The 19,979-nt window shown below is 32.3% G+C and overlaps 2 protein-coding genes across 3 annotated transcripts; both read left to right on the plus strand.

Annotated features, from left to right (window-relative positions):
* Positions 1-1,075: 1,075 nt before the first annotated feature.
* Positions 1,076-13,987, plus strand: LOC112419959 (telomerase reverse transcriptase). 2 transcript variants are annotated; one of them, XM_024778322.2, is made up of 13 exons: positions 1,076-1,437; positions 3,319-3,396; positions 4,677-4,736; positions 4,837-5,008; positions 5,499-5,941; positions 6,609-6,741; positions 6,915-7,059; positions 8,160-8,298; positions 8,444-9,643; positions 11,121-11,659; positions 12,529-12,801; positions 12,975-13,257; positions 13,764-13,987. In XM_024778322.2, exons 1-12 carry the CDS (start codon positions 1,138-1,140, stop codon positions 13,246-13,248), a joined length of 3,756 nt encoding a protein of 1,251 aa, XP_024634090.1. In that variant the 5' UTR covers positions 1,076-1,137; the 3' UTR covers positions 13,249-13,257; positions 13,764-13,987. The 2 variants fall into 2 exon arrangements, with proteins under 2 accessions (XP_024634090.1, XP_024634091.1); XM_024778323.2 differs by having other exon boundaries at positions 6,615-6,741.
* Positions 13,988-15,634: 1,647 nt separating this feature from the next.
* On the plus strand, positions 15,635-19,269 carry LOC25488770 (cyanogenic beta-glucosidase). Its single transcript, XM_013603721.3, has 13 exons — positions 15,635-15,896; positions 16,134-16,203; positions 16,324-16,382; positions 16,572-16,647; positions 16,746-16,823; positions 16,919-17,006; positions 17,226-17,481; positions 17,646-17,761; positions 18,004-18,221; positions 18,331-18,362; positions 18,451-18,553; positions 18,680-18,788; positions 18,884-19,269. The coding sequence occupies exons 1-13, from the start codon at positions 15,726-15,728 to the stop codon at positions 19,098-19,100; spliced, it is 1,593 nt and encodes a 530-aa protein (XP_013459175.1). The 5' UTR covers positions 15,635-15,725; the 3' UTR covers positions 19,101-19,269.
* Positions 19,270-19,979: the final 710 nt, after the last annotated feature.

Raw genomic sequence — 19,979 nt, forward strand, 5'->3', positions numbered from 1 at the left:
AAGGAATAAGATAATCAAATTTATTGTTTTGATCTATACGGTAAGAATTTAGGGGAGTTTTATTTCTTATTTTTGTTCACAATTCCAATTTCTTTTATTGGTTTTCAATAATATTTTGTGAATTTTTCTAGGGTTCTCTTTTAGCAACACAAACTAGATTAAATAACCGTGCACAAACCTTAAACGACTAATATTGTGAAATGGATGGAGTAAATTGTTATCGAAAAAAATTGTCCTAAATTATAAGTTGTTTTACAATACCAATGAACATTAAAGTTACTCTTTTTAATTTTTATTATACCAGTAACTATTGATTACTCTTTCTTCTTTAATTTATATTTCTCATACCATTTATTAAGTACAATTTTGTAAAACAACTCATAATATATTTTTTCCATTTATAATTAATTACATTTCTAAATACTTGTGAAATGTCCAAAACTTTATATAATCTAAAACGGAGAGAGTATCAAGGTGTTCCACTGAATGATTTTATTTATGGAGTACTAACTTTTGCCCTTAATACACATGTTAAAAATTCCGCAAATATCAAATATTTATCATGAAAAATTAATTTTTAACTTCTTAAAAAATAAATGGGCACAATTTCCAATACCTCTGGTTCTATTTATAAGAAATATTTGACTTTTTTGATTCATTGCATAAATGATGTATTTTGTCTATATTCTAAACAAAATATATTAACTACATAATGAATCTCCCTAAAAAAAAAATTACATAATGAATCTAAAAGGTCAATTTTTTTTTATAAATAAGACTGAATGAAATATTTTAGATCTTTAAGGACACAAGTTAGTAATTCTCAATGTTTATTTTTTTAGCGGTCGTCGGGATTCGAATCATGTACACATATATCATTTATCAACTGAACTAAACTCACGATGACTTCTCCATATTTATTTGAAGATTATGTTGAGGAGATGAGTCAAATTGTTCACACATTTTTCACCATTGTAACTCTAAAAAATTCCTTTTCAATAAACCGCAACCTTTTTCAACAAAAACCACAAAGACAAAAACACCCTCCAACATTCACCAACTCTATAAAACCCATTCCAACCACACATTTTCATTTTCAATTTTCAAAACCCTTTCATCTTCAACTTCCGCGGGAAAATGCCTCGAAAACGTAAACAACCCATTCCAGGAGTACTATGGCGTCTCTTCCGAAACCGAGCAAGAACCCTAACAGAAACAATCCTTTCCTTGCTTCCATCTCCACATCCTTCTCCTGATCTGTGTTGCTGTAATGGGCGGATTTGTCTTGGTTGTTGCTCGGACGCGAAGTCGTTTCTCGTCAGACCGAATGATCCTGTTGGTTATAGGAAATTGCTTGAGAATTGTTATGTTGTTGTTAAGGAAAATGTTAATCCTATTTGGTTTTTCATTCCGTACTCACATTGCTCGCAATTTCAGGTTACATAAAATTTTTAAGTGTTTTTTATTTTTATGTTTCGTTTTTTTAACTTTAAGCTCCGTTTGGTAAAAAATAGCGAATAGCTAATAAACTAGCTTATAATAGATAGCTGATAAGCTAACTTATAGCGGATAAGTTAGTTGATTGAATCTGTAGTGTTTGGTAAAATTAGTTGTTGAACTAGTTTGTAAATATGAAATGACATAAAAATAATATATTTAATTAATATTTTTTTTTTCAGTTAGGATTGCCGGGGTGAAATTGAGATAAATACTAATTATAAGTTTTAAGCTAAAAGCTACTTGAATTAGCTTATCAAAAACCGCTATAAGCTAGTAAAAATAAGCTTTAAGCTCGTGAGAAAGTGACGGTTACTAAACGGGTCTTTTTTAGTAAAAAGAGCTTAAAGGATATAAGCTATAAGCTCAAAAATATTTCTAACCAAACAGACCCTTAGATTCAGCGTTACTGTTGATTGAAGCTTATTAGTGTTTTGAATGGTTTCGTTTCATTTGTATTGTTTATATTAAAGTCATTTCTATCTCTAGCACTAACACTTATGATGAAAGGTGTGTCTAGTGTTAAAGTGTCCCACATTGGATGAGATGGTCGAACACATGTTTATAATGGGGACAATCATCACCTCACAAACCGGTTTTCTGGGGTTTAGTCAGGTCCATCCACAAATTCTAAGATCTGGTGTCCACGACACGTCACTGACATGATACTTAGACATGTGATTATGTTCAATTAATTCATTTTTTCAAATTTTTACTAGTGTCCACGTGTTTGTGTCCGTGCTTCATAGATACTGTGCCAAGTGCTTTTTTATTTCACTTTCATTTTTAACTCTTGCAATCGGTGTTTATATTGATTGAAGCTTATTAGTGTTTTAAGTAGGCTTGTTTAAGAGATTTGGAATTTATGGTGCGTTTGATTCATAAAATACCAAGTACTGTACAATACAACCATGCTGGAGAGATAATATTTTTTATGTTGGAGAATAAAAATGCTAAATTAGTATTTTTGATATTCTATACTCTTGACGAAAGGTTTTTTTTAGATGACTCTTGACGAAAAGTTGTCCCATAGTATAGTAAGGGACAAAAAAAATTGTTTTTGTCCAAGCCCTTGCTACCTATTTTGTCCAGTTTCTAAATCAAACAGGGTGCAAATAAAAAGTTGTTCAGTCCAATCCCTTTTATTTAGCAAATGATGTGTTTGCAGAGTTTATCAACGAGTCATCTTTGTTTGGTTTGTAGACGAAGTGATAAGCACCACCTAACACCCCCCACACACAACTGTGAGGTGCAGGTTCGACCCCGGGTGAAGGTGTCCAGCCTAGCATTATTGACATTGTCTGTTTGAGCTAGGTCTTACAGACATTTATAAGTCATTTCTATAAGCATTTTTGTAAATATTTGAATAATTTTTGCTCCAATCTCATGTAAGCCTTTAAGGTTATGTCCGCTTTGAGTTTTTAAGTATTCACTATTTTTTCTTTAAATGACATGAGAGAGAGTGTATATAAACTACCGTTAATCTCGATTAGCGAGCAGTGAGCAACAGAATATTAGCCCCAATCAAGGTTGAGGGATTGAAGGTCTGTCATCTCTCGTGCGTGACTTAGACCCTGCTTCTAGTGCCAATGTTCTGACCGCAATGTTAGTAGTCTACTGGTAAACACTCGCTCTCTGCCATATGTTAGTATTCAGGAATCAGGATTTGAGTCTTGGACCTCCTTCTATCTTAAGAAGTGTTTTCAGTTCATTGATTGTGAAAATATATATGTCTTCCTCTTTCTATTGGGGATTGGACTTTTAAATTGAAGTCTGGAAGCTGGAGTGGATGTTTTAGGAATTTTTGTTTTTGATTTTCAGATTGTGAATAGCATTGTTGAACTGATGGGTGAAGTGGACCCAGTCTCCGCCAATGTCTTGTGCTCTGGTTATGATAAGGTGAGAAATTTCTTCTCTTCTTTAGTGCTATACAACTTTGTAGTTCATCTGTGCCACTTTTAAATTTCGAGCTTTTATTTAGTTTTGTAGTTTGTTTCAATTCCTGTTTTTTTGCCATTATGAGTGTATTCTTGAAGTTGGATTAGAATATTAGATATTTTCAAGAGGTTGTAATGCAGTGACTTTTCAGTTTTAATTTTGTTCTGCCCAGATTGATATGTTTTATTAGTTGCCGAGTTGTTTGTCCTGAAAATTTCAACTATGGTTATAAATCAAGAGGCGGGTTGGTTCTATGCTGAATGCTGATACATACCATAAGCCTGCATACTTTTGCATGGTTTTTGTTTGCCTATCATTTAAGAACTGAAGGCCATGCATGTAACAATGTAATCTCCACCTTCTCCTTACTATATGATACAATACAATCAGCAGATATGCCAGGGTTCATTATTATCAACATTATTAGAGGAAGTATAAGATACTAGTACTATAATATGTTTATCAAGATGTTATTACAAGATATCTTTCTATCTTCTGATAGTTCTCTTCCCTGACTTTTATTTAACTGTTGATTGTTGACATGATATCACTCGGAAATTGAAGGTTCCTTGTAGTGCATTGCTGATCAAAATGTGAAATGTTTTTGAGGACTTATAATTTTTTTTATAATGAAGGCTAATGTGTGATGTATTTTGGTTACTGGTTTTACTTTTGTTTATTTCACAATCACAATTAATAATTTTGTTCATCTGTGATTGAATTGGTTCACCAGATTGAAGGAGAAACATCTGTAAAGCAGAGTGAGGAAAATCAGTGTTGTCAATTGCGGATTGCATAAAAGTGATAAAACAGCGTTTCCTGAAATTACGCTACATGACAACACTATAACACCACTATAGCCTCTATTTGACAACACTTTGTGCAAATTGTGTATTGAGGAATAATAGCAATTTGTTTAAATTCTGCTATGCTATCACGATATATTGTTGTTATAGTTACTATTTGACAACACTAAAAAGTTATTCTTTTCAGTTCTACCAATTCCTAGGCAATGATTTGTTTTAAAGTGGCTTCCAGGGAATTCAAGTGTCCTGGCCTGTCCTCTCTAAACTTTCTGATTCCCAAAAAATTGTTTTTCTGTCAGCCAGCTGGTCTTTATATGGCTGCGGCCTAACTAATAGCCAGCAACTAAATCACTCATTCAGTTGCATTGAGTTAGCCACTCCCCTTTCTTTAGTAACAGAGACTCTCTTAACTACTGGCTGTCTATCAATATGCAGAGTAAATGCCCTAATGTGGAGCTTTTATCCTGTCCATCGTGGTGTCTTCTCTTGAGCAGGGTATTTAATTCTATGAAGATTTTTTTTAGAAGTATGATGTTATTTTTTTCATTCGTTTTCTATCAAAATTAGGTATAAACTTGTAATTGTATCCATGCAGGTTGGAGATGATCTAATGGTTTACCTACTAAAGAATACATCAATATTCCTACCCACTTCCCATGGAAAACACTACCAGGTGGCAGGCCCTCCAATCAGTCGTCTATGCTTTGATAAGTTAAATAAATGTTCATCAAAGTTTGACAATCAGCAGCCTTCACTTCATAAAAGCGGTAATAAGAACCTTTAATTAATCATACTGTGATCTCAGTAAACATTTCTATAGCATTAAGCACTTTCTATCTGAATATGGTTTTTCTTATTGCCAGAAAAGATATGCATTTGGCATATTTAAATTCCTCTAGTTTCTCTAAGCTGTTATGTTTTTGTTTTTAAACATATGGACTTCTAGTTCTATTTTCATATTCATTAGCTATATTGCTAAACTCTTAATTAATACTGTAATCACCAATTGAAATTACATGTGTCAGTCGGTATTCTTTTAGAAATTTCATTTTAAATTACCAGATATCATTAACTGATACAATTTAAAAATAAATACCAGTAACTTAATAAATTTGTGAATTGGTGACCCTTGTTTTATTTCTCTGTTAAACGTTTGTCTTCTTTTCTAATGTCATGAGTATTTGAGCAACAATACATACTAGAATATCTTTTTGCCTTTCGATTAACGGTTGATATATGGGGTTATGTTTGCAACAGGAGCACAAAAGAGAAAAAGATCTGCGGATATTGATGACACAACCGTACAAAAACAAAAGCGCCATATTTCTTGCCATACTGATGGTCCTGTTGGATTTGGAAGTAATGTAGGTTTGACTGATAAGTCTTCAATGCAACTGGGTAGGCATCATGGGAGCAGGAATTATGATGTCAGTGTTTCTGAAGCTCCTATGTCTACAAGAACTGTGACTGTTACAAGGAAGGCAGAGTTAGAAGGGAAACCAGACTTGAACTGTATTACAACTAAACCTGGAAAGCGATCTAGGCCTTGTCGTTGGAAGAGGCTTAGAGGAAAAAAGCTGAAGCAATCAACCGTTGAAGAAGATAATCTTAATATGCAATGCAATTTGCTTCCTACTAATACAGATGTCTTGCATGCTAATTTACAACATGACAACACCAGCTTAAGCTGTCATGAAAAGGTGACAAATTGTTTCTGTGAAAATTTGTGAAAGTCACTTACCAACTTTTGTCTTAAAATTCGGCAGGAATTAAATGCTTTTTTGCTGCATTTTCGTTTGTTTTTATAAAAAGAAAAATCTATCTCGATAGAAAAGGAAATAAAGTTAGCGTACGATCTTCATAGACTTGCAACAATCAGAAACGGGAAAAAGCAAAATGTGTGTACCGAAAAGATCTACTCAATCCTTTTGCAAGCTTTTCCTTGAAATACCTTTTAACATCCCATGAGCAAAGCTCGCAATGAAGCAAGGGAAACGAGCCTGTCTGGATGAAGCTATTGATAAACATTATTATCGTTGTGAAGTTCTGATTACTTAACAGCAGAAAAATTTATTTTTTTGATATACATATTTTAGAGGTCAATGAGTTGGATCCAAGTGGGATAAGGCTTGGTTGTTGTTGTTTTATATACATATTTTAGTTATGAAATGTGTTTATGATAAAGGGAGTGGGAATAGTTAGATGAGATGTTGATGATAGGTCACATTACCCAAATTTATTAGTATTGAAATGTGGGATTCTTTTCAATCTACATCGATTGTAATTTTCATTTTGATTTAGTGCATAAATTGTCTTGCAGATATAATTTTATGTTTCGTTATTACATCACATTTATATGTTGTTTAGCTGCAGATGTTGCGGAAATGTTCTTGCTGTTTGATCTTACATTCTCTTCCAGCTATTCCTAAGTGGACTGATATCAATAGGAAATACATCTTTTATAATTTGGAGTCTTCACTCTCAGTTCTTCCGAAGAAACGTATCCACCAATGACTTTTGAATCTAATATAGTGTACATGCCCACCCTGAAATGATTTTTTATATTTATCATTCCCATCTTTGATTATTTTTACAAGTAAGGGACCAAATTGGTTTGGGAGTTCTTTCGGAATCACCTGCCCTAGTTCACGTTCCTTCACAAATTATCTTCAGATATTTTACATTCCTTAAAACCAAATTTGGCTTGTTCGAAATTGCTCATTGGCAATATTTTTGGCTTCTCAGATGTAAATGCCAGTGCTCAGCCATTGCCATGTTCCCACAGCAGTGGCTCGTGTCTCATTGACTCTGCATGCCTGTAAGTTCAGGCAGGCCCTTTGTATAAGATCCCCAATTCATCTTGCTCTATTGTTCAATCTTCTATCTCCTTTGGAGTTTGGATTTCATGATGCTGCAGGACTGATATATAACTTTTCTATGATTGTTGGAAGATTCATTGATCTTAATCTTTTTGCTGTGTTGTGTGTTAAAGGCGTCTTCGTATGATTTCATGGAAAAGAAGTGCCTAGAACCTGGAAGTTGAATATTCTTTGGTCCAAAGGTTGCTATGTAGTGAGGGTTTAGATGGTTTCTTGATTGATGTTTACTGTAATTCGTGAATGATATGTTGACCAAGGAAGAAATGAAAAAAAGAAAAAGCTTATGGCACACTATTTCCTTGAACGTATAAATTTCTGTGAATAATGCCTTGATATGATTCCTTGTGCATAAAATGAAATCTGTATTGATTTGATGTAGAGAAGGTGAAGAACTACAAACAAAAAAAAAAATCAAAATCATTCAAATTCTTATAGTTGATTTGATGAGTTATAATGATAAAGCTCAAATAAATTTCAATATCATCAGCCAGATAATAAGCTTTTTATAAGGATTAGCATCCGAATTCAATAAAGAAGCTCGCATTTCTTTGAAATTGTAATAATTCAATGGTTTTTAGGTATCGTCTATTGTGAAGTGGTTTAAGTATCTCATTTGTAGGACAAAGTGTTGCTGGGATGCAAAGCTTTCGGATAAGCACTGTGTTCCATTACTTGATCAACATGGAAATTGAAGATCTAGCCCCAGATTTATCACATTAATATCTGTCTTTGAACACATAAGTTTTGATAAATAATCTTGGATATGGTTCCTTGTACATAGAATGAAATGGGTATTGAAAAGATGTAGAAAGTGGTGGAGGAATTAAGAAACAGATCAAAATTGTTCATATTCATATTAGTTGAATTTATGATTGAGCACAATATGCTAAGCAATACAATAATCCATTTTTAGTGTTAATATTCAAATTCAATGATTAGGCTCATACTCTTCCAAATGTTAATATTTGCAATGCTTTTTTTGTAGGTATCACTCTCTTGTTAAATGGTTTAAATGTTAATATTTGCAATGCTTTTGTAGGTATCACTCTTTTGTTAAATGGTTTAAGAATGTCATTCGTAGGGCACGGTGTTGCCAGCCTGCAAAGTTCTTGGATAAGCATTGTGTTGTTTCATCATTGGATCAACATACAGATGAAAGTAATAACTCCAGACTTGAGGTATTTCTTTTTCTCCTAAAGTTTTACTATTTTGGCTGGGTTGAGGTTACAAGATTTTTTTTTACCTTTTGCATTACATACAATTATTTTTTTATCATCAATTGAATATATGTACTACTTATCTTATCAGATTTTCTTATCGCAGGACAATGTATTTGACACAAATGTAAATAAGACATCTATGGAGTTTGATACCCAACATTCACAGCGTGAGGCAGTTGAGTCATTCTGCTCAAAAAGTCAAGTAGTATCTTTCATTTGGGCTGTTTCTAGAAGTTTACTTCCTTCTGAATTACTAGGTACTCCTTCGAATTGGAGAATAATGAGAAGAAATATTTCCAGGTTCATACACTTACGGAAATTTGAAAAATTCCCTTTAAAGCTATGTTTGCATGGGCTGAAAACATCAAGGTTTCCATTCCTATCAAATAAATATTTCTTGAGTAGTCAAAATGCTTCGATTCTGAAGTATTTAGAAGGACATGATGAAGTCCTTCATAAAGAATTCAGAAATTGGAACAATGATGTACATGGTGTCAAACGTAAGCTTCTGGAGAAGTGGATCTTTTGGTATTATTCATTTCTGGTTGTGCCTTTGGTGCAAGCAAACTTTTATGTTACTGAAAGTCAGCAAGGAAAACAAGATATTTACTATTATAAGAAACCTGTTTGGGAGAAGTTGACTAAAAGCACTATTGCTTGCCTCAAAGAATCAAGATATAGTCAGTTGGATGATGTGGCCTTGCGTAATATTCTTAGAGGTAGACCATTTGGATTTTCAAAGCTCAGAGTTCAACCTAAAGAAAATGGAGTAAGGTTGGTGGCGAATCTTCAAGGTTCTTCAAGATTGCCATTGGTTGAGTCTGGTATGGGAGTTCGATACTGCAAAACTCAAAGGAAAGAAAAACACCAGAAAATAATGTCTCAAAAGTACCACTCTGTAAATTACGTTCTTCGTGATGCGCATACTATTCTGAAAGGAATTCAGTTCAAGGAGCCTCAGAGACTAGGCTCTTCAGTATTTGATTACAATGATGTTTATAAAAGACTCTGCCCATTTTTGGTTAGCCAGAAGAAGGAATTGACACCTATGTCTTCCTTATTCATTGTCACGTCTGATGTTCTGAAAGCATTTGATTCTGTTGATCAAGATAAGCTGCTTGACATAATGAAAGAAGTTCTTTGGAAAAGCGAATATTTTCTTCAACAGTATGATCAAGTTATTTGCACAAAGAACTCTTTGTGGGTTCAAAAGCAATTTACTATGCGGGATGAAACGAGCAACACTGGCCATACACAGTTCAGATCATTTGCTCCATCCCGGCATGCTGTCTTTGTTAATCAGGTATATTTTTTCATTTTTCTTAATAGTTGCTGGAGAAAGTTATCTTATCTGGGTCAGTTTATTTGCATATTCTGTCATCATATGTTCTGTTTTGTTGTATCTCATGATCATAAGTCAGAATCCAATACATAACACACAGCTCAAATTTAAATGTCTTGTACTTATTCCCCTACATATTATACATAAATTTTTTATAACTTCTTTACTGTTGAATGGGTATCTGACATGTATCTCAATTGAATTTTTTTATGATTACACCCTTTGTTCACCCATATTTAAGCTGACAATAACATTAAAATTACAGTTCTTTTAGACTGAGGTTTTCTTTGATTTTGATACAATTAATGCAAGATTATGTGGTCCCAAATCAAACATGATTCAAATCAATGTTGTCCAGCTTGAGATCCTATCTAAGGATCAAGTGGAGGGGCGAAAGATTGTAAATATGTAATTGTAATGTCGATAAAAAAATCCTACAAAAAAGCAAAGCTATACTCTTACATATACATATGTATAAAACATAAAAAGATAACAGAGATATAGAATATTCATAATCATAAGTCATGATCCAATGCATAACACACAACTCAACATAAGCTCATCATAAAATCACACAACACGAGTTCATAATCAATCCAAATATGTAGACTGCAACTCTAAGTATCTTGTAATTAGGGTAGAAAGTCTTTCAATCCCCAATAAGGATGGTCATCCTCTGAAGAATCTTCATCCTCGTAACATAATATTAGAGCGATACCGTGAAGCTACTGCTGATGTTTCCACTTTAAATAGTGATGACAAAGAAAGTAAGGAAAATGATAACAATCATGCTTTGGATTCTGAAGATCTCTTCAGCATTGAGGAAGAGACAATAATTGTTCCACCATGGCTGTTGTTGGATCTAGAAGTGTATGTTCAAGGAACAACAAAATCACAGGAAAATTTTTCTTATGCTCTTGCATGTGCATTCGCCATCTTTGAAACCATCAACAAATCAAGGAGTTAATCACCAATCTCTTCAAGAAGGTTTACAATGATGGTTTTAGTACTGGATTGTCTTGTGTTTAAAAGAAATATAAAATTATTTAATTGGTTAGAAAAGTTAGTAACAACTTCCTTAGGTGAGTTAGTGGTAGTTAGTAAGTAGTTAGGTAGTGAATCATTCGTAAAATCTATATATAGAGAGCAATGCTTTTTTTTTTTTGTAAGGTATTCATTTTCATAATCTTTTCAATCCATTTGTTATTGTTGACCAATATGCAACCCCATGAGTATGAAAATGATCTCTATCTTTCCTATGTCTATGATCTTCCTCCCTTTGATCCATGGATTCAAAATATATTCCAAATTGCTCAAGTGGTAACATATTGTTTCTTTACTTTTGAAGAATATATTTAGTTAATTCTATTGGACAATAGAGTTTTATGGAAAAAGCTCCTATTCTATGCTTATGTTTACCTTTTTTATTATATCGTAGGAGTGGCAGAAGAATGTGAAAAAGAAATTGCTATTTTCATATCTAAGAGAGCATGTGAAGCACAATGTGTTGCAATTCGATGGAAAATTTTTCTTACAAGGTCTTGGTATTTCACAGGGAGGGATTTTGTCATCTTTGCTTTGCTCCTTATATTACGGGCATTTGGAGAGGCATGTGATAGATCCATTCTTTAGAAAAACACTTGAATCTGGCAGTTGCAAGGAGAATAATTCTGTCCAAAGCAACAGTGGTGACTCATCACCATGTTACCTGCTAATGCGATTTATTGACGACTTCTTTTTTATATCAAACTCAAAGAAGCAGGCTGCCAGCTTTTTCTCCAGGTTGAAAAGAGGATTTCGTGGTTACAACTGCTACATGAATGAGAAGAAGTTTGGTGCAAACTTTGATGCAGAACAGACACCAGCTTCCTCATTGAACAGAATTTATGTGGGCAAAGACAGTGCTACTTCATTCGTTCAATGGAGTGGTCTTCTTATCAATTGTACCACTATGGAAATTCAGGCTGATTACACAAAGTAAATCTCTATTTAAAGCTTTCTGATTGATATTATGGCCATATGTGTATACTTGTTACTAGCATGTTTCATACATTTATACTCTTCTGTATTTATGACCATCAATCATTGACTGCGGCGTTTTAAGCTTTTCATAAGATTTTCACTGTTTTATATGAAAAAAATCTACCATCTATAAATTTTCATAGATTTTCTGCCTTCAATTTTGAAGATGGGATTGGTGCAATTGTTTTACTGAGCTAGTAAAATATCTCTATTAAGCATGTTATGCTGTTTTATCTCAATTTGTTAATTCCTGGTTAAGAAAAGGGTTCTACGTAATATCTACCTTCTATAAATTTCATAGATTTTCTGCTTTCAATTTTGAAGATGGGATTGCTGTGACCTTTTACTGAGCTAGTAAAATATCTCTATTGTGCATATTATGCTGTTTTATCTCAAATTATTAACTTCTGGTTAAGAAAAGGATTCTACGTATGTTAAACTGAAATCTTAAGTCTTGATCCCAAAGTTTCTTGTAAGGGCTGTTCAGATGGAAAAGTGTTTTGTGAGAACTTATTTTAATATGAACTTTACACGCTGTGGCTTGTTATGCATGCATGATTTATCCGTGATTGATATCCTTTTGATAAGTTTTTGTTAGGAATAAGACCTGGGGGGAGGGTTTTATTAGTTTCAAGTATGGAATAGGAATATAGGATTGATTTGACAGGGCATTCTATCATGGCTTGATCCATGTAGTCAATTTCACTTATTCAGAAAAGTATTTGGTTGTTATTGTTGAAATCTTTTTATTCTTAAGTATTATTTACATTGTAGTTTTATTTGGGTTCTTTCTCTTGGAATAACTAATTCTATATTCCAAACAGGTACTTGAATAACCATTTAAGCTCAACGCTTACTGTTTGCTGGCAAGGAAAACCAGGCACTCGTCTGAAGGAGAAGATGCGTTTCTTTTTAAGACCTAAATGTCATCCTTTATTCTTTGATTCAAATCTCAATTCAGCAGCAGTTGTCAGATTAAATATTTATCAAATGTTTTTGATATGTGCAATGAAGTTTCATTGTTACATCCGCCACCTATCATTTGTTTGCAAACTTGACAAACAATATTGTTCAGATATTATTGAGAAATCCTTGAGGTATGGATGTAATATCATACTGATCAATTGGTTTTACCACTTTAGTTTCTCAATTGATTTACTTATCTTATTGAACCAATAGGCAATACTATACAAATGGTATCAATCAATTGATATGTATTTCTCTCTGAATACTTAAGCCAGTTATGTTTTCTTTCATGGTCAACTATCAGATACATGCACCTGCTGATAAAGAGGAGGATGCATTCAATGCGTCTGAATTCTAGTATCCGGCCAATTCTGAAGTTGAAGAAGGGGGAGGTTGAATGGCTTGGATTTCATGCTTTTGTACAAGTGCTAAAGAGAAAGGAATCACGTCATAAGAATTTGCTGCCAGTTTTGAAATCAAAGTTGCGGTCACATAGAATTTCTGGGAATGTGTCACCTGAACTGAAGTATGCTGTCGATGCCGAAAATTCTTCTTTGCTTTGGAAAATCAAATATTAATTCCTATAGGTAAGTTGTGATGATCGCACTCGTTCTTTCTTTGTATTAAAATAGGCAATGTGTCATCCACATAGTTAGTATATTGCAATATTTTACACATGGAACCATTTTGTAAATAACTTTGATCATCCATTATGCTAACTGTTTTTTTTTTACACAAGTGAGTAACTTGTCAAAGACTTTTAACGTTTCAGCAAAAAAAAACTAACATATTTCATTCAATTCCATTCATTTGGGTAAGGCAAATGTGCATGTAGAAATTATAGGTGTTTAGGCATAGACAATTACTTTTGCACAAATATTTAACAAAACTTGTGACCAAATTTACATGGAAATACTTACAACAGAATATCAAAATAGAAAATAGTAACATGTAAAAAGTGTACCTTTTAAAGTGCCCTACAAAATGCATGTGAGAGATCCTACATGGTAGCGCAACAAATCACCTTGCTTTGTTTTTTCGGGGTGATCAAATTGCCTTGCTAATGCTCATTTTTTCATTTGTTATTGTGTAGGTATACAGTTATGTGAAATGCAGCGTGATAAAATGGATGGTCGTATCTTGATAAAACTGATAGGTCTGAGTGGAATGGTACACATTTTTTTTGTTTCATATTAATCTTTTTAACTGTGTAAGAAAGAACATGAAAGACTGAAAGAGATTTGAATGTGGTATTGTTCAGTGAATGTTGAAAACTTGCATGATTTGAATGTAGTATTAATATTTTTTGCGCTCCTAGACTTGTATCAGTTAGCAGTAAATATGTTATCAAGTTTAACTGTGTAAGAACATGAAAGACTGAAAAAGATATTTGAATGTGGTATTGTCCAGTGAATGTTGAAAACTTGCATGGTTTGCCTTTTGTTTTCAAGTACATATCAAATGCAAATAATTTATACTTCTATGATATTCTTGAATATAAAATGTTCTATACCATGTGTGCAAATGGAAAAATTGGGAACAGAAAACAGCTACCAAGTATAAAATGGTTAGATCTGCATTCACCGATTAAAGCGAGAAAACACAGTTTGATAAGAAAAGGTTGGTAACTCTGTAGCACACTTTTGATCTAACACATGTCTTGGTGTACACCACGTGAAGCGCCACGACATTGACACATGTGATTCCATTGAATTATGTCATTTTCTCAAATTATTATCGTTGTCTATGTATCATTGTCCATGTCATGTCGGGTGCTTTGTCCATGATTCATAGTTGGAAGGAATAGATGTTGAATGCTTGATCCGTTATAAACCAAAGTCTGAAGACATGTTTGGTTTCAGAACATATTTGTTAAAGCAAGAGTGTTTAGTATCTCTCTCATATGTTATCAACTTTTTTTGACTAATACTGCATCAGTCCCAAAATATATGACCTAGTTGTCTGTTTCACATATACTAATGAAATTTTTGTCTTAAATATCTTTAATTATATATTAGCAAAAATTATAAAAATTTAATATTTTCAAAATATTTATTAAGGCGAATTCAACATCTTATATGCTGTCATTTGTCTCTATAACAGTAGAAAAATATGGTCAAAACATTGTGAATAATGCACACAGTCAACTCACTTATTTTGAGACGTAAAGAGTAATATACTTATGATTAAGCAAATATCACCAAGACTAAATAGTTGTTTGGTGCGTAGTTGTTGCTGGGCAAATCTAAGAGTATTAGGTGGACTCATCCAGGGTTGGTTATACTACTATTATTGGGTCAAGAGACTTGGTTTAAATAAAGAAGATTTGGTTTCATTAAAGTAATAGTAAACTGAAAAATTAATTTATAAAGTAAATACAAACAAGAAAAAACAACAACAAAAATTAAAATGACCAAAATAAATATACTTTTAGATTTGTAACGTTGACGTCAAAATCATTAATTGTACTTGTAATAGACTGAATTTGATCTTTAATAGAAATCTAACGAACACCACAACAAGATGATAAATCAAACAACGTTGCACAAGAGGACGAACAATAAAACGGTGTATTCAGACGACGAAATCACAATAACACAAAGTAAAAAAGGATTGAAAGAATGGAAAAAAAAAATGCAGATTTATAGGAATTTTGTCGGTGTATACTATTAACTTAAATGTTGTAAATTTGTTCGCATATTCATTTTTTACATTTTTAGATATATCTTGAATATGTAATTGTATTTCACGTGGTTTTGTTTTTGTAAACAAACAAAAAAGTTGATTTAATATTTGACCAATTAAAAAAATATAGCCGCCTTATTTGTTTTCCACTTAGGAGTTAAGACTAGTCAATAATCAAAATAGAGCACTTTATAATACTGTTTTATCCACTTTGACCACATACAATATTATAAGCTCACTAGCTTGACTAGTTCCCTATATAAGAAAGCACACATGTGTTTGCTCCAAAACACACAACAATTAAGCATAAATCAACAACAATTTATACACCAAAAAAATAACTTAAACAAATTAAGCAAATTAATCAGATATGTCATTCAATTACCTTCTATGCCTAATTGCTTTTGCACTTGTGCTTGGCAAAACAAATGTCAATTGCATAGAAACTATTGAAGTTGAGCCACTTCTTGATGTTGCTTCATTGAATAGAAACAGTTTCCCTAAAGGATTTATATTTGGAGCAGGATCTTCCTCATACCAGGTAGTTAATTACTCCAATTTGGTTTAAAATGAATTCTAATATAACAAACTTAGAAACTAAAATTAAAAGAAATTCTTACTAAATTTAGTGAGAAAATTAAATAATTTTTTCTAATAATATATGATATATCAAAGAATCTTTTTTTTTAAATGATAATAATTTTACATATTATATAAACATATAATCTTGATTATATATTGTGTGTTTCTAACATGAATGTAATTTATTTATGATTAGTTTGAAGGTGCAGCAAATGAAGGTGGTAGAACACCAAGTATATGGGATACTTTCACCCATAAATATCCAGGTATATATATAAAATTTACAATTTATCTATTTTTCTTATTACTAAAGATTTACAATTTTCAATTTGATATTTTCATAAGCATAATAATTTACAATTTGTGTAACTTTAATTGACATGCAGAAAAGATCAAAGATAGAAGCAATGCAGATGTAGCCATTGATTCATATCACAATTACAAGGTACACTAGCTTCAAAGTATATATTTGTGCTTTCTTACACTTATATCAAAGGGAATTCTTTTTATTTTAATTATTGAGTATAAAGTTATAAAGAAAAGTAATGAATAAAAGTTAAATAAAAGTAATTTTGATTTTGAGTTTAGGTGAAATAAAATAATTAATATATTGTTGTTCATATATATATTATAGGAAGATGTTAGGATCATCAAGGACATGAACTTGGATTCATACAGATTCTCCTTATCCTGGTCTAGAATATTGCCAAGTAAGTTTCATGTTGATAAATTACTATTCTCCACTAATTTTCATCTTATTGAAAATTTTAATTTAATTAACAATATTTTTACTATTTATCCATAATAGAAGGAAAGCTTAGTGGTGGCATAAATCAAGAAGGAATCAACTATTACAACAATTTCATCAATGAGTTATTGGCTAATGGTAAGATGATCTTGAGATTCAATGTTTATTTCATTTTGACTATATTACCCTATATTTTGTTGTTGATGATCATAATAATTTGTCAATAATTTTAGGTATAAAACCATTGGTGACTCTTTTTCATTGGGATCTCCCACAAACTCTAGAAGATGAGTATGGTGGCTTCTTAAGCCCTCTCATAGTGTGAGTTTCCAAAACAATAGCTTAATGTTTTCTTAGAAAATACTCCCTCCGGTCCTATTTATAAAAGACATTTTAGTCAACAAAAGTTGATGTATCTGGACTAATTTTATAACCAAATACATCAATTTTTGTTGACCTAAATTTCTCTAATAAATAGGACGGGAGGGAGTAAAATATATATATCAAGATGTGATTGTAACTTTTGTTACCATTTTTCAGAAAAGATTTCCAAGACTATGCTGAACTTTGCTTTAAGGAGTTTGGTGATAGGGTGAAATATTGGGTTACTTTGAATGAACCATGGAGTTACAGTCAAAATGGCTATGCAAATGGACGAATGGCACCAGGTCGTTGTTCTAGTTGGTTGAATCCAAATTGCACCGGTGGTGATTCTGCGATTGAGCCCTATATAGTCACACACTACCAACTTCTAGCTCATGCCGAAGCTGTAAATGTGTACAAGACAAAGTATCAGGTATGTTACTTTGTTGAGAATCTTATAGCTCAAACAATTGTTATACTTTTGCCATATAAAGTATCAACGAGTAGATGATTTATCGATAACGGTTTCTTTATATTTCTATTTAAAGATATTAAACGGTAACGAATAACTAAAGTATTTATATGTTACATGTGCAGGAAACTCAAAATGGTGTAATAGGAATAACCTTGGTAGCTAACTGGTACCTGCCACTCTCAGATTCGAAATCCGACCAGAAAGCTGCTGAAAGAGCTGTTGACTTCATGTATGGATGGTAAGAGCTTCTCTTCCCCTCACTCTTTTTGATTTATTTTCAAAATGTAAATACATATTTTGATTTTAAAAAGCAAAAACTCTTCGATGTGGTTTACAAAAGATAAAAATATGGATTAACATTAGGGTTTTGTTATCATTGGTTTTCTAAGGTCTATAAACATTTCTAGGTCATATATTTTTTGTGATATGGTTAAATGAATTTGTGGACAAAATGTTTAATCAAAAGTTGATTGATTACAGGTTTATGGATCCACTAACATCAGGAGATTATCCAAAAAGCATGAGATCCCTTGTTGGAGCAAGATTACCAAAATTCAATGCAAAACAAGCTAGGCTACTCATTGGTTCATTTGATTTTATTGGTTTGAACTATTATTCTTCAACATATGCCTCTGATGCACCACTTCTAAGCAATGCTAGACCTAGCTACTTGACAGATTCTTTGGTTAATCCAGCATGTAAGAAACTAATTTTCTACTATTCTATGAGTTTTCTAACTATTTATATACATTGAATTTAAAGATTTTGACAGTTGCATATCTTTTCTATTTGTGGTTATAATTGCAGTTGAGCGAAACGGGAAACCTATTGGTATTAAGGTACGTCATATCGACCTTTCTTCTAATGATCTTGCTGATTTGATTCGTTTCTAAAATATAAAACTAATGTGCTTCGATAATTATGCAGATTGCTTCTGATTGGTTGTATGTTTATCCACGAGGAATTCGTGATCTTTTGTTATACACCAAGGAAAAGTACAATAACCCGTTGATTTACATCACCGAAAATGGTAATAACACCTAGCGATAGAGCATATTTAGTTTGCTTAAATGTAGCATTGTACATCTTTTTATGTGATTTTTAAACTTGTTGAATCAAAGATGTATGACAATTGACGTGCATACTTTACTTATAGGTATTAACGAGTACAGTGATCCTACACTATCAGTCCAAGAATCGCTCATGGACACTTTTCGGATTGATTACCATTATCGTCATCTATACTATCTTCGATCCGCAATTGAGTAAGTAGTCTTTTACATCTCTAAAAGGTTTCTCTATTTTTCGCCAATCAATTTAACGATTTTCTAAACCATTTTCCTTTAAATATGTATGACAGGCAAGGTGCAAACGTCCAAGGATATTACATATGGTCCTTGTTCGACAACTTTGAATGGTGCTCAGGTTATTCTGTGAGATTTGGAATGACATTTGTGGATTACAAGAATGGTTTGAAAAGATACGAGAAACTTTCTGCATTGTGGTTCAAGAATTTTCTCAAAAAAGAAACTAAACTTATGTTTCTTGTGAGAAAAGTTATTAGTTTTATTCATTAAAAAATTTATTTGTAAATATTTATTTATTCTTTATTCATTATTTTGTTCTAAAGAGGTCCTATTCAACCAAAAAGGGAATGAAACATGGATGTGTAGATATACTGATCTTTGTAAGTTACAATTGATTCAATTTTAGAATGAAGGAAAATTAAAGTTGTTATGATAAATATATGCATTACAGTTATTCATATTTGATTAACTTTTCGTCTTATAATTTTTTCTATCGTACGAAAGTTAAAGAAAATACAACTTGTTATGTCGTGGTTATTGATTGAAAAGTTAGAGGATACAAGGAACTACAAATACTATGAATGAATCATTTAATAAAGAAACATTTTAAAAAAAAAAAACATGTTTTCTAAATTGGTTGAGACTGCAAGATGCATTTTTCATTATGATCAACTGAATTGTACAACAATTACTCTTAAACAATACTCCCCTCATGTTGGAAGGTATATTCCCAACCTGAAAATTAGAGACTGAAATAAGTTTTTATGCAATAAGTCTTTGTATATGTGGATCGGCCAATTGGTGTTTTGAAAGAATATGGATCGATTTCAAGAAGTCTCTGGTAACATGCTCTCTTATAAAACGGCAATCAATATCTGTGTTTTGCGATCTCATAGCTCATAAGATTACTTGCCATTTGAATGGTAGAAGTGTTGTAACAAAACCCTTTGCAAGCTGTTAGGTTGAAACACAAAACTTCCCCAATCGGCATTTTACTATGCTGAAACATGTGACTATGCTGAAACATGCAAATTTGAATTAGAGGACAAAAGTATACCTTGTCCTAGTGTTCCGTTCAAGTACTTCAACGTGTTGATGTATATATCTTATGAAGATGAGGTTGCCTAGACCGTGCCATGTATTGGTCGG

Source organism: Medicago truncatula, chromosome 3 (genome assembly GCF_003473485.1).
Source record: "Medicago truncatula cultivar Jemalong A17 chromosome 3, MtrunA17r5.0-ANR, whole genome shotgun sequence".
In the NCBI taxonomy this organism is placed as follows: domain Eukaryota; kingdom Viridiplantae; phylum Streptophyta; class Magnoliopsida; order Fabales; family Fabaceae; genus Medicago; species Medicago truncatula.